At 41.3% G+C, this 11,970-nt stretch overlaps 1 protein-coding gene across 1 annotated transcript; it reads left to right on the plus strand.

Moving 5' to 3' along the window:
* The first annotated feature begins 529 nt into the window (after positions 1-529).
* Positions 530-1,645, plus strand: LOC149069392 (uncharacterized). The gene has a single exon (XM_089250027.1). The coding sequence runs from the start codon at positions 530-532 to the stop codon at positions 1,643-1,645; it is 1,116 nt and encodes a 371-aa protein (XP_089106153.1).
* The last annotated feature ends 10,325 nt before the right edge of the window (positions 1,646-11,970 follow it).

The raw sequence follows: 11,970 nt of genomic DNA on the forward strand, positions 1-11,970 counted from the left end.
CGCCTCTACGGGGAGGGAGTTGTCAAGTCTTACCGGAAGTTAAGTAAACTTAGGAGATCAAAAGCGCAACTGCTGTCGTCGCTCGCATTCTTGTCACGTTGCCGAGATTCGAATATCATTCCCGCCTTTCTGAAGATGAAACGCCTCTTCGTTACTGCATAAGCTCACCGCATCTACAACCGATTGGAGAAATCGTTGCTTCGCGAACGTATTCACTTCACGCGAAGAGAACTTGCCAGAACCGACAAAAACATACTGGATATATTCTATCACCTGAGTAGCAAGCCGAGTCCCGAGTACTGGAATAAAATCGATGGGATCACGTACAGGAGTATGGAGAACCACATCAACCGCAACACAGAACGTCAAAAAGTGAAGTTTCATAAGATCAACCAATGCCGGTTTGAGCATCCACCCATGGACATGAAAAAGACTGTGGTGAACTTGACAGATCGAGTGCTTACAGAAAACGAAGTGTCAGTGCTCGCCAAGGGAGGAAATTTTGCCATCACCCCACGGGAAATTCCCAATGAAGAAATCATCGCAAATGTTGAAGCAGTACATGAGAAACATGCCAGAAGAGCAAGCAGAAGAAATACGAGTAGAAACATCCAGAATTCTGACAAGAGCCAAGCCACCCCGGAAAAATCTAAAAGCAGCCGAACTACGAGCGATTAGGAGCCTCAACTCTGATAAAGATATTCTCATTCTGTCAGCAGACAAGGGAAATGCAACGGTAATAATGAAGACAGAAGAATACGGCCGTAAACTGACAGAACTCTTGGATCCATCAACGTATAGAGTGCTCAAAAAAGACCCAACACAAAAGATCCTGAGGAAGATGAACAGTTTGGTAAAATCCTCGTCTTTACCTGAGAATGAGAAAAAAGGTATCTGCAGAACAGAAGCACTTTCTCCTCGCATTTATGGTTTGCCGAAAATACATAAAGAACTGGTTCTGCTGCGGCCGATTGTGAGTTCCATTGGATCTCCCACCTACAATCTAGCCAAGGTGTTAACCACCATCTTGCAGCCGCACATAGGAAAAACAAGCATATTTGTGAAAGATTCTGGTCACTTCGTCGAAAAAATAAGAAATATCAACTTGCAACCTGATGATATACTGGAGAGCTTCGACATCGTATCATTGTTCACCAAGGTGCCACTGAAAGACGTCTTAGCACTACTCGATGAAATATTCCAAAAAGATATAGTAGGCCTTTTCCAGCTTTGCCTTACTACAACCTATTTCACCTGGAACAACATCATCTATGAACAGACGGATGGAGTAGCTATGGGAAGCCCCTTGAGCCCGGTAGTTGCCAACTTCTTTATGGAAAAATTCGAGGAGCAGGCAGTAACAACAGCGCCTCTCAAACCAACAATTTGGCTCTGCTACATTGACGATACATTCGTTGTTTGGGGGCATGGTGAAGAAAATCTTCACCGATTCTTGCACCATCTCAACGGAATTCATGAGAACATGAAGTTCACTATGGAAATAGAGAAAGAAGGACAGATCCCGTTCTTGGACGTTCTGGCCAGCCGTCAAGGTCGACGTTTAGGCCACAGCATCTATCGCAAGCCTACTCACACCAACAAATATGTTCATAAGCTCTCCAATCATCATCCTCATCAAAAATGAGGCGTATTGAAAACCTTGATCGAGAGGGCAAGAAGACTATGTGAAGGAAAAGATCTAGGTAAAGAGATTGAGCACTTAACAGTTTTCCGCTCTAATGGGTACACAAAAGACGACATCAAGAAAGCCTTGCGCTCCATCAAGGAATCACCAACGGAAAAAGAGCAGTCACAATCAATTGGAAAAGCTGTGCTGCCTTTTATCCCCGGAGTGACGGCAAGAATCAGCAAGGTCATGAAAAAACATCATATAAAGACCATTTTCAAACCAACCAGAAAAATATGTGAAATGCTGCGATCAGCAAAAGACCATCGTGACCCTCTATCAACACCGGGGATCTACCGAATACCGTGCACCTGTGGTGAGGTATATATTGGAACCACAAAAAGATCTGTGGCCACGAGAATAAAAGAGCACGAACGATGCTGCAGAATGGGCCAAACAGAAAAGTCGGCGGTGGCAGAGCATGCGCTTTACGACAATCACAGTGTACAGTTCAGCAAAACACAGGTAATAGCTAATGTTGACCACTTCTTCCCACGAATCTACAGAGAGGCTATTGAAATATACAAGCACAAAAACAGCTATAATCGAAGAGAAGAAATTGAGCAGATCCTGGACACCACCAGAACAGAATAAAAAATTTTCGGGAATTAACTGGCCCTTGTGCGGGCCATCTATTCCCATAAGGGCTGGGGGCCCGTCGCGTCCCCCTGGTGAAGAGAAAGACAAGGGAGTAATGTTTGTGTAAATGTGTAAGTGAATGTTTGAGGGGGGAAGGTTGGGAGTAATTCCTCTTTTGAAAAAAAGTTACTTAATGTTTCACTGATTTTCAATTAAATTTAAATTTTATCGATGCAAAATGCCACCACTTCCTAACGTTATCAGTATTATTATGATTATGCTTCGCTTGTGAAGAAAGCTCGGTCGGACAACGTCTTTGATGTGTGCCTGCTCGTCTGGTATTGGTCTAGACGGTTCCCGACTCCGTATTGGTTGGAATCTGCAAGAAAACATGAAATGCACAATAATGTTAGTAGCAAGGAGTGGGAAAGAAAAGAGACAGTATTAGTACGATTATTTTTAAAGTCCAGAAAAGATAGGATTTTCGATGAGAAGAAAGTTTAAAAACACGATTTTTTTTTTTTTGAGCAAAATTTTTCAAAGTTTTTTTGAAGAGTGGGTTTTTTTTTTTGATAGATAAAAAGATGAGGAAAGGAAAACGGAAAAGAATAGTATACTTTCCGATTATTATAAGGGTTTCTTCGATTTTTTGGGCGAGGAAAATCGAGGCTTATTTTCATTAGATAATATTCCCGGCCTCGTATAAGAATTTATCGAAGACTGCTCGCCGGTCTTTTTTAGAGTTGAACTTGAGAATATCCTCGAAGCAGAGTTTCGGTATTTCTCGTTTTTTGTTATGTCCGTAGATGGAGAATGTGTTGCGAAGTCCGTAGAGTTTGAACTCGGTTCGGGATTGGTTCTTGTGTTCTCGTCGGACTTTGTTTTTTCTTTCGATGCAACTTCTGGACTTGTATTTTCTATCGATTTCTTGGTAATTTTTCCTTCGGGTGTTAAGTCTTTTTTTTCGGTGGTGCGAGACGCATTTATGTTTCTCCATACACATCTCGGGAGAAACGTTGGACGTTCCGTCGGTTTCGGTGGATTTTCGTCAACTGCTTGGATGGGGCGTCCCTTTTTTACGGGTAACGAGTTCCCGGATTTTAGCCTTTGGAGTTCGGCTATGTAAGAGCTACATTTTTTGTAGCTCGCTGGGTGGCCTTTTTCCTTACAGTTTACGCACTCCGGTAGATGTGTCCCTCTGATTTTGTAGCACGGGTGACCGACGTGACTTTCTGTGCATTTGATGCATCTTTCGGCGAAATTGCATTCGTTGGCTGTGTGCGTCCATCTTTGACATTTTACGCAGCGCTTGGGAAGTATGTGGCTTCGGTGTCGTCTAAAGGTCTCGACTCGGATGGGCACGAAGTTAAGTTGATGCAATTGAAGAATGCTTCTTGATTTCTCGTCACGAGGAGTCACGATTTTCCAGAGGGGCAGTTTGCGTTTTTTCAATCTACTTTTTTGAGAAGTGAGTTGATGAATGTCCAGAATTTTATATCCAAGTTTTGCGAGCTCGTCCTTGATCTCCCCTGTGGGTGTTTGGGGGTCTAGGCCTTTTAGCAAAACGGCCGTTGACTCGCTTGCTTGTGTAGCGTAGTGGATTATTTCGAATCCTTTTTCGCGTAGAAATTTCAGGACTTCCTTTTGGTTAACTTCATTTTTAAGGAGAATCGTGTAACAGTCTTTTTTAAGTTTGATTTCGAACTGTTGTGCGCAGATGTCACTGATGGACCGAGCGATCCGGAACCAGCGGCCACCGCCGACGAAAGTGACGGCGTGGCTGTTTTTTGCTGTCGTTGAGGTGGGCGAGTTGTCACTCACAGCCGAGGGCGTGGTGTTTTCCTCTGGGGATCGGTTTGGTTGGTCCGTTGAGCAGCAATCACTCTTGGTGGTCTGTGGAAAGTTCGATTTCGATGAAGGATTTCCTTCGTTATCGATTTTTCTTTCGAAGATGATGGTGGGAATATGGGCATCCACTGGGGGGGGGGGCATCTGTCGACGGTGATAGAAGGCTCAGGTTAGTCAAGGCTGTGTTTTCCTTGATTCTCGTGTCTGCGGTGTTGGTGCAGACTTTGGTGACCGATTTTGATGTGTGTTTTCCCGTTGGGGTGTGGACGGGTTGCTTTCTGTTCAGCTGTTCGAGTTTCCTTGCCACTTCTTCAAGTTTCATTCCAGCCAGCCCAGGATAATCCTCATAGTAGCAAGGATCGGGATAGTTGAGGAGGTACTTAATGGCTCCTTCGATGAGATTCGAAATTCGGGTTGATCTCTTCGGGATCCTTTAGAGTCTGGATTTTTTTGAAGTCCGTCAGGGCTGTTCTGAACGTGTGTCCACTTTTGCAAGCTTTGTCTGAGGTGGAAATTGCCTCGATGACCTTGTTGTGATTAGTGACGATATCTTTGAGTAGAAGAAGCAGCGCCTTCTCCTTGGTGCCAAGATCTGCTTTCCGTTGATACACCGCAGTCAGTTCGCTCCAGCACTTGTAGGATGGCTGTTTGACGAAGTCGTGGAAAAGACATACGGGTATTTTGTTTGGACTAGTAAGATCAGACATCATGGGGGAGTTGTTACTTCACAATTTGACTGTTATTTTTTCTTTGGGAGATTAAGGTTAACTTGGGTGTTAAGTTAATGTAGCGCCGACTGAGTACGGGCTGTAGAAGCTAAGTTAGATTAAGGGTAGCATCTGGAAGAAAAAGATTTTGCGACCGTCCCCTGCGAGATCTGGGGCCTATCTCATAATGTGTTGTTGTGTTCTCCTGGACACCAGCTCTCTGAACTGAACTGAACTGAATAGAATTGTGAATTTGGTGGTTCCTGAGAAGTTCCCAATTGCCACTCTTAGGAAGTGCTATGAAACGGCTATGAAGGAGAGATTTGTTGTGTAAAGATTAGTGCGTGTAATGTGTGTGTAGAAGAGGAAAGGATAGAAGGAAAGCAAATGTCAAAATCAGGAAAAGTAAGTGTCAGTAGAAGAGATGTTCATATAAGATGTCCCAAATTGGAAGATCAGTCTCTCACAAGATACCGCCCGCAGTGAGGAAGGAGTCAGTCTACATCCAGGAAGATCAACAAGTCCAATGTCATACGCAGCACACACTTCACAACGAAGCCGTCCATAACCAGTAGAATAATGATGGTGGAATCTAAAGATATCGGAGAAAAAATTAACCTTCTGATGTTAAACAAGGTTATAAAAAACCCATTTTTTCTAGATATTGGGTAGAAAAACCGCTCACCTCTTAGAGCGCAAAAAGCCCATTTAATCAAAAATATGCATTAAAATATGGAAAAAATTGTAAGCACTATGTATTACTAGCATGGCCTGAGAAGCGATTTAGAACAATACAGTCTTCAATAATCATCAAAATCAATCATTACTTACAAAAATATTTACAACATTCAGTTACTACTACAATTTGAGAATATTATAATACAATCTTCTTACTATAAGGAATTCTATATACATAATTATACAATAAATTACATTATTGCTAACCATCCACTCTTCTTCTTCTCCTATTTACTACGTCACATTTTCTAGCCAAAAGATTTTTTGGCCTTGGATATTTTAAAAGTTGTCTAGCTCTATACGGTGCTATTTTCCCAATGTGCTCATATTGCGAATTTTTCATTTTGTTATATTGAGCTTTTAAGAGCTTCTTAGAATAAGTTAACATGTCCGTTAACTTAAGATCTTTCCTTATATCAACATTCCTAATATAATATGGAGCATGTAACAATTTTCTCAAGATCTTATTTTGGCATACCTGAAGAGCCAACATATTTGGTCTGTTTTGATAGGCCTGACAACCATAAAGTAAGGTAGGTCGAATGACCGTTTTATATAAGATGACTTTATTTTTAATAGAAAGACCTCTGTATTTGAAACAAATTTTGTTCAAAAAATTCATAACTCTGTTTGCTTTCACAATAGCCTGAGATACATGTTTGTTGAAATTCATTTTAATGTCCAAATGAACACCCAGATATTTGACACAAGAAACAGTGTTTATGACAGTGTCATTTACAGTGATTGATGCATCACGTGGGAATTTCGTCCTGTTTGTAAACCATATAAACTGACATTTATTTGGATTTAATACAACACTATTTGTGTCACACCAGTCCTCAATATCAAAAATTGTACTCTGAAGGTTTTCTAATGCATTATGTGCAAATTTGTGATAGCAATAACTGCAGCATCATCAGCAAACAATGCTAGATCCCCTCTCTGGGGTGCTGGAAAATCATTTATGCAAATATTGAAACATACCGGACCAATTATGGAACCCTGAGGTAAAGAAACAGTAATTTGTCTTTTTGTAGAAAGTGCATTTTGGATCTGAACTTGAAAAAATCTATCTCTAAGATAGCTGTTTAAAGTAAGTATGAGATACATTGGGAAATTTAAATCAATGAGTTTGCATATGAAAGTATCAAAATCAATTTTATCAAAAGCAGCCTTTATATCCAAAAATGCAGCACAAGTAATTTCCTTGTGTATCTTTGCATCTTGTACTAATTCCACAAGTCTCTGGACTTGCAAAACCGTACCGTGTTCCTTTCGAAAAGCAAATTGTTCAGGCCTAATCAGATTATTGTTTTCCAAGTAATCTGTAATTCTGTTTGTTACAATCCTTTCAAAATGTTTAGCAACATGGCTAAGTAATGAAATTGGTCTATAATTCTGTGGAAAAAGTGAAGTTTCCTGTGTTTTGGGTATCATCTTAACAATTGCTAGTTTCCAGTAATTAGGAAAATAGCATAAAGAAAGCATAGCATTAAAAATATTAACAAGAGATTGTTTCATGTTTCTCGGAAGTTGCTTAATAGCGTGCGTTGAAATCCTATCAAACCCTGGAGCCTTATTTAGACTAAGTTTGGAAATGATTTTATTTAACACAACACAAATTCAAAAATAAAAGTTCAGAATCTTTGGCAACAGGTGAATTATTTCCCAACACGAACACATGACGACCATTTGAAAAGCTGAGGAACAGTCGCACTATTTGGAGCTCTTCGACGACGTCAGTATTATAACGTTCTATCGAGGATCTGCGGAGAAGCCACGAATCTCCAGCGTTTGTCATCCCGGGTAAGTCAATTGGGATTATGCGCTATTTTTCATGATGGTCAGATTTTGTCCGGCAATCCGTCCCGTTGATGGCGGCAATATAGATGATAAGTTTTGTTATATTAGAGATAATTTTGCCCGGTTGTTTAATGAAAATCTAGAGGAATTGATTAGTATTATTGAACCCTGGTTGGGATTTTTTCATGATGCTCAACTTAATCTATATCCAATTGAGGATGCTGATTGTGAAACGGCTGAGAAGTTTGATAACATTTTGTCTCTGTTCTCTGATCATCTAAACAGTGACGAAAGTTTCCAGCAGGACCCCTCTGCGGCTCTAGTGACAGGCCTTTGCGAGTTCTTTGAATTTATTGCCCTCAAACCATGTTGTCATATTCTTGCTCTTGAATTTCGCAAGAGACCCAAAATAGACAAGTCCCCAGAAAGCATTGCTCGAAAATTGGATACCTCTCGTAAGAGGAAAAGGCTGCATGTAATCAGCCCTTCCCCAGAAAAGAAGACTTTAGCTTTTGCTATAGATTCTGATGATACGCAAGATTCTATTATATGCTATGAAGGAGATATTACTGCTAGCCCTAATTCTAGCGTGGGGACCGCTAATATGGGTGGTGAAAAAGGTTCGCAGGAGGACAATCACATAATATCGCAGGAGGATAGCCCTCCCACAATTCCTAGAGTGGGTACTTCTCCAATTATCCCGTCCCCTCGACGAAGTACCCTGATGTCTAGTGAGGTACTGGATTCCGAAATTAACAATCCCAGGAGACTTAGTGAAGAGACTAATAAGGAGGCACCAACTCCTCCCATAATATCCAGTGGCATAAATAGTGTTGATCAATCACAGCGAAGGAGTTGCTCCCAGACTCTCCCGGAAGAGAATGTAAACATAAACAGTGGAGACATGCCCTCAGAGGTACTTGACACAGATGATAATGATGGTTTCACCCAAGTTAGTTATAAGAAGAGAAAAAGCAATATCCCACCAATAGTTCTTTCTGAATGGGGCCCCAAATGGTTAAAAAATTATGCGGAGATTAGGAGAATGTGTGATTTCCCGCCGGAGTCTAAGTCAACTCCGACAACGGTGTCCATCAAAGTATTTTGTGAAAATGACTATAGGAAAGTTACTAGATACTGTAATGAGAAAAATTTCAAATTTCATACTTTCCAAATGGAAAGTGAGAGGAACCTCAAAATAGTGATTAGAGGACTCCCTGTGAATGTGCCCCCTGATGATATAGCGGAGGATATCATGTCACAAGGGCATGAGGTTATTAAAGTAGCAAAAATGAAAAACTACAGGACGGGTTATGACTACCCACTATACCTTGTTGAATTCTCAATCAAGGATAAAGAGATATTTAATATTACAGAGATTGCTGGGATACCTGTACAAATTGAAAGGTATAAAGGAAACAGGAATACCCTGCAATGTAGAAATTGTCTTATCCTAGGGCACACATCGGTGTCTTGCAAAGAAAGATCACGTTGCGCCTTTTGTGCGCAACTGCATAGTGGGCGGGACTGCCCTAATAAAGGCAACATCAATTTAAAGAAGTGTTTCTTGTGTAATGGTAAGCATTGTTCTACTTATGGGGGATGCCCTGTGAAACTGCAAAGACAGCAGCAGGGATCAGGTAGGCTAGTTATTCCCTCCCTCCCAGCAATTATTAGAGATGACCCACTTATAAATCGGAGTAATAAAACCCGCTCTTTTGCTGAAGTGATCAGGGGAACGCCCATTGGGGACTGCGTACTAGCAGAAGAAGAAGAGGGAGATGCTCCCATGGAGATATCATCACACGTTCCACTTGTAAGACGAAATTCGTTTACGCCTCTCACTGAGAAACCCAACTCCTTGGCTTTCACTAAAATTTCTCACTACTATAACAAAAAGGGGGCACACCCTCTCTACAAGGGCTTCTCCTTGAAGCAACATGATTATGCCATTGAACTTGAGAAGGCATTGGATAGAAAGATGGCTAGCGACGTGCAAGAAATTGTGACAGAAATGGTCAAGGAGGTAGTGGAGAGACCCGTTGTAGTGGTAAACACATTTGATGTAAACAAACAAGACACGCCCACATTATTAGAAAGGGGAGAGGAGGAACCTATTAATTCTATGGAATTCTCTCCCTCAGAGACTAATGTTAATTATGAAATTAAATCTATTATGTTATCCATGCAGAAAATAACAAACTGTTGTAAACCGCCCAAAGAGGTCGAAAGGACTCTCTCTGAAATCCTTCGTAGTCTCACTGAAGTTCTTAACTTCCTATCAAAAGGCACCAAAAATTAGTACAACAACAACAATGCCTACCTGTGGCCCTCCGAGGCCACTTACGATTTTCTCGTGGAATGCCACGAGTCTCAAACCCAGCATTAAAGAATTAACAGAGGCACTTGTAGAATTTAATGTGGATGTTTTTCTCTGTCAGGAGACATGGCTCATACCAAGCGTCACTGTTAAAATTCCTAGATACCAGTGCGTCAGACGCGATCGACTTCATAATAGGGGGGGAGGAGTCGCTGCTTACATTCGTAACAACATTCCCTATGATGTACTTGAATTACCGAACTCTAATACTACTGAGGCGGTGGGAGTAACCATTTGTGTTAACAACACCAACATTAATATTGTTTCCCTGTATAAACCCCCCAACAATAACCTGGATTATAACTTGCTTACACATTTGTTTAACAAAGACACCCCCACTATTATAGCAGGAGACTGGAATCTACATCATACTGCCTGGAACTGTGACTACGATCAAAGGGCAGGCACTAAATTATTTCATTATTGTCAAAACAATGTTATTGATATTATTGCGACCAAGGACCCCACACACTTCCCATCATGCTCTCTGCAACGTGCTTCGGTCATTGATTTTGCGCTAGCGAAAAACATTGAATCGGCAATTTCGATCACATCCCCCAGAGCTTGTTGATTCAAATCACAATCCGATTGTACTGCAACTTGATTTTCTAATCTCAAGGAAGATTCCTTACAGTCTTAAGACTGACTGGGAAAAATTCACTAATGAACTTTTGGCTGTTCCAGTAATTAGTCTTCAAAATCCCACGGAGCAAGCAATAGATGACAGTGTTGCTTCCCTTACTGACGAGATTAATGGCGCCATCTGTCGTTGTACTATCAAAGTTAAAACTAGTGAGCATCAGTTTGGGCTCTCAAGGGAGCTATTGAACAAAATCAGGGCAAAGAACAAAGTTCGGAAGAGGTGGCAAAGGTTTAGAATCAGAATTGACAAATTGCTTCTCAATAGCATGGAGAGGGAAATTAGGGCTGAGATCAGAGCATACACTCATGAGAGATTTAACTTTTTTATGCAGGAAGTCAACATTGCTGACGGCTCTCTCTGGAGGGCCCTTAAGATTTGCAAGCCGAAAGCCACAATTATTAGCAGAATTCACAGGCAAAGGGGTGGCGTTGTTTTTAACCCCCCTGATATTGCGGAAGCTTTTGCTGACACATTTGAAGAGCAATTTGCGCCGAATAACTTGCAACCCTCAACGACGAGGGAACAGATACAAGAATGTATCAGAGAATACACTGAGTCACACACACCCCCGGTTTTGGAATCGGCAGAAGTACCGCTTACTAACATGGAGGAAGTCAATGAGCTTATCAGAAAGCTCAAGAATAGAAAGGCTCCAGGGCGTGATAAGATCTCGAACCTTGCCCTTAAGGCCTTGCCCACGAACATCATAAGGTCTCTGGTCAATCTTTTTAACAACATGTTGCAGATTAATCATTTTCCTGAGATTTGGAAGATGGCCGTTATTAAGGCTATTCACAAACCGGGCACTGATCCGCTCTTCCCACAAAATTATCGCCCCATCAGTTTATTGTCTAATGTAGGGAAATTGTTTGAAAGAATTTACATCAAGAGGTTTAATAATTTCTGTAGTAACAATGCAATAATTCGACCGGAACAACATGGATTCAGGGGGGCGCACTCGTGTGTCACACAACTCCTTAGAACCACTGAGTTTATAATGGATGCTGTGAATCACAAAGAGTATGTGTGTTCTTTGGCTCTGGACTTTGCAAAGGCTTTTGACAGAACAAACCATGATACGCTTATCTATAAACTGATAAGGATGAATTTTCCTACGAAGTTTGTTTACTTTATACGAAACTACTTGAGTGGGAGGCAGTTCCAAGTACGAATAGGGGACGCACACTCGACCATTAGACCAGTCAGGGCTTCCGTCCCCCAAGGAAGTGTCCTAGGCCCTCAACTGTTTTCACTATATGTGACTGATTTTCCTGGTCCTCAAAGAGGTTTGCTAAGCCAATATGCTGATGATGTTTTAATCAGTACGAACTGCAGAGATGCACGGAAAGCATTTGATAACTTACAAGAAACTGTGGACGAAATAGACGATTACTGCAGAGACTCGGATATAGCGTTGAATCACTCGAAATGTAGCTTTATCTGGTTTCATAAAAGACACAATCCTCCTATGGGCCCTAATTACCATATAGAGCTAGGAAATGTCACACTTGCCCCGAAGCCACATATCAAATATCTAGGAGTGGTAATGGACAGAAAAATTAACTTCAAAGCTCACACTGAGCAA

The sequence above is a fragment of the Pholcus phalangioides genome, unplaced genomic scaffold (genome assembly GCF_987345545.1).
Source record: "Pholcus phalangioides strain wild (caught in Gottingen) unplaced genomic scaffold, Ppha-v1.0 ptg000022l_1, whole genome shotgun sequence".
Classification (NCBI taxonomy): Eukaryota; Metazoa; Arthropoda; class Arachnida; order Araneae; family Pholcidae; genus Pholcus; species Pholcus phalangioides.

What these genes read in the sequence shown, in the direction of transcription:
- LOC149069392 (XM_089250027.1), top strand. Translation starts at nt 530, where the DNA reads ATGAAGAAATCATCGCAAATGTTGAAGCAGTACATGAGAAACATGCCA.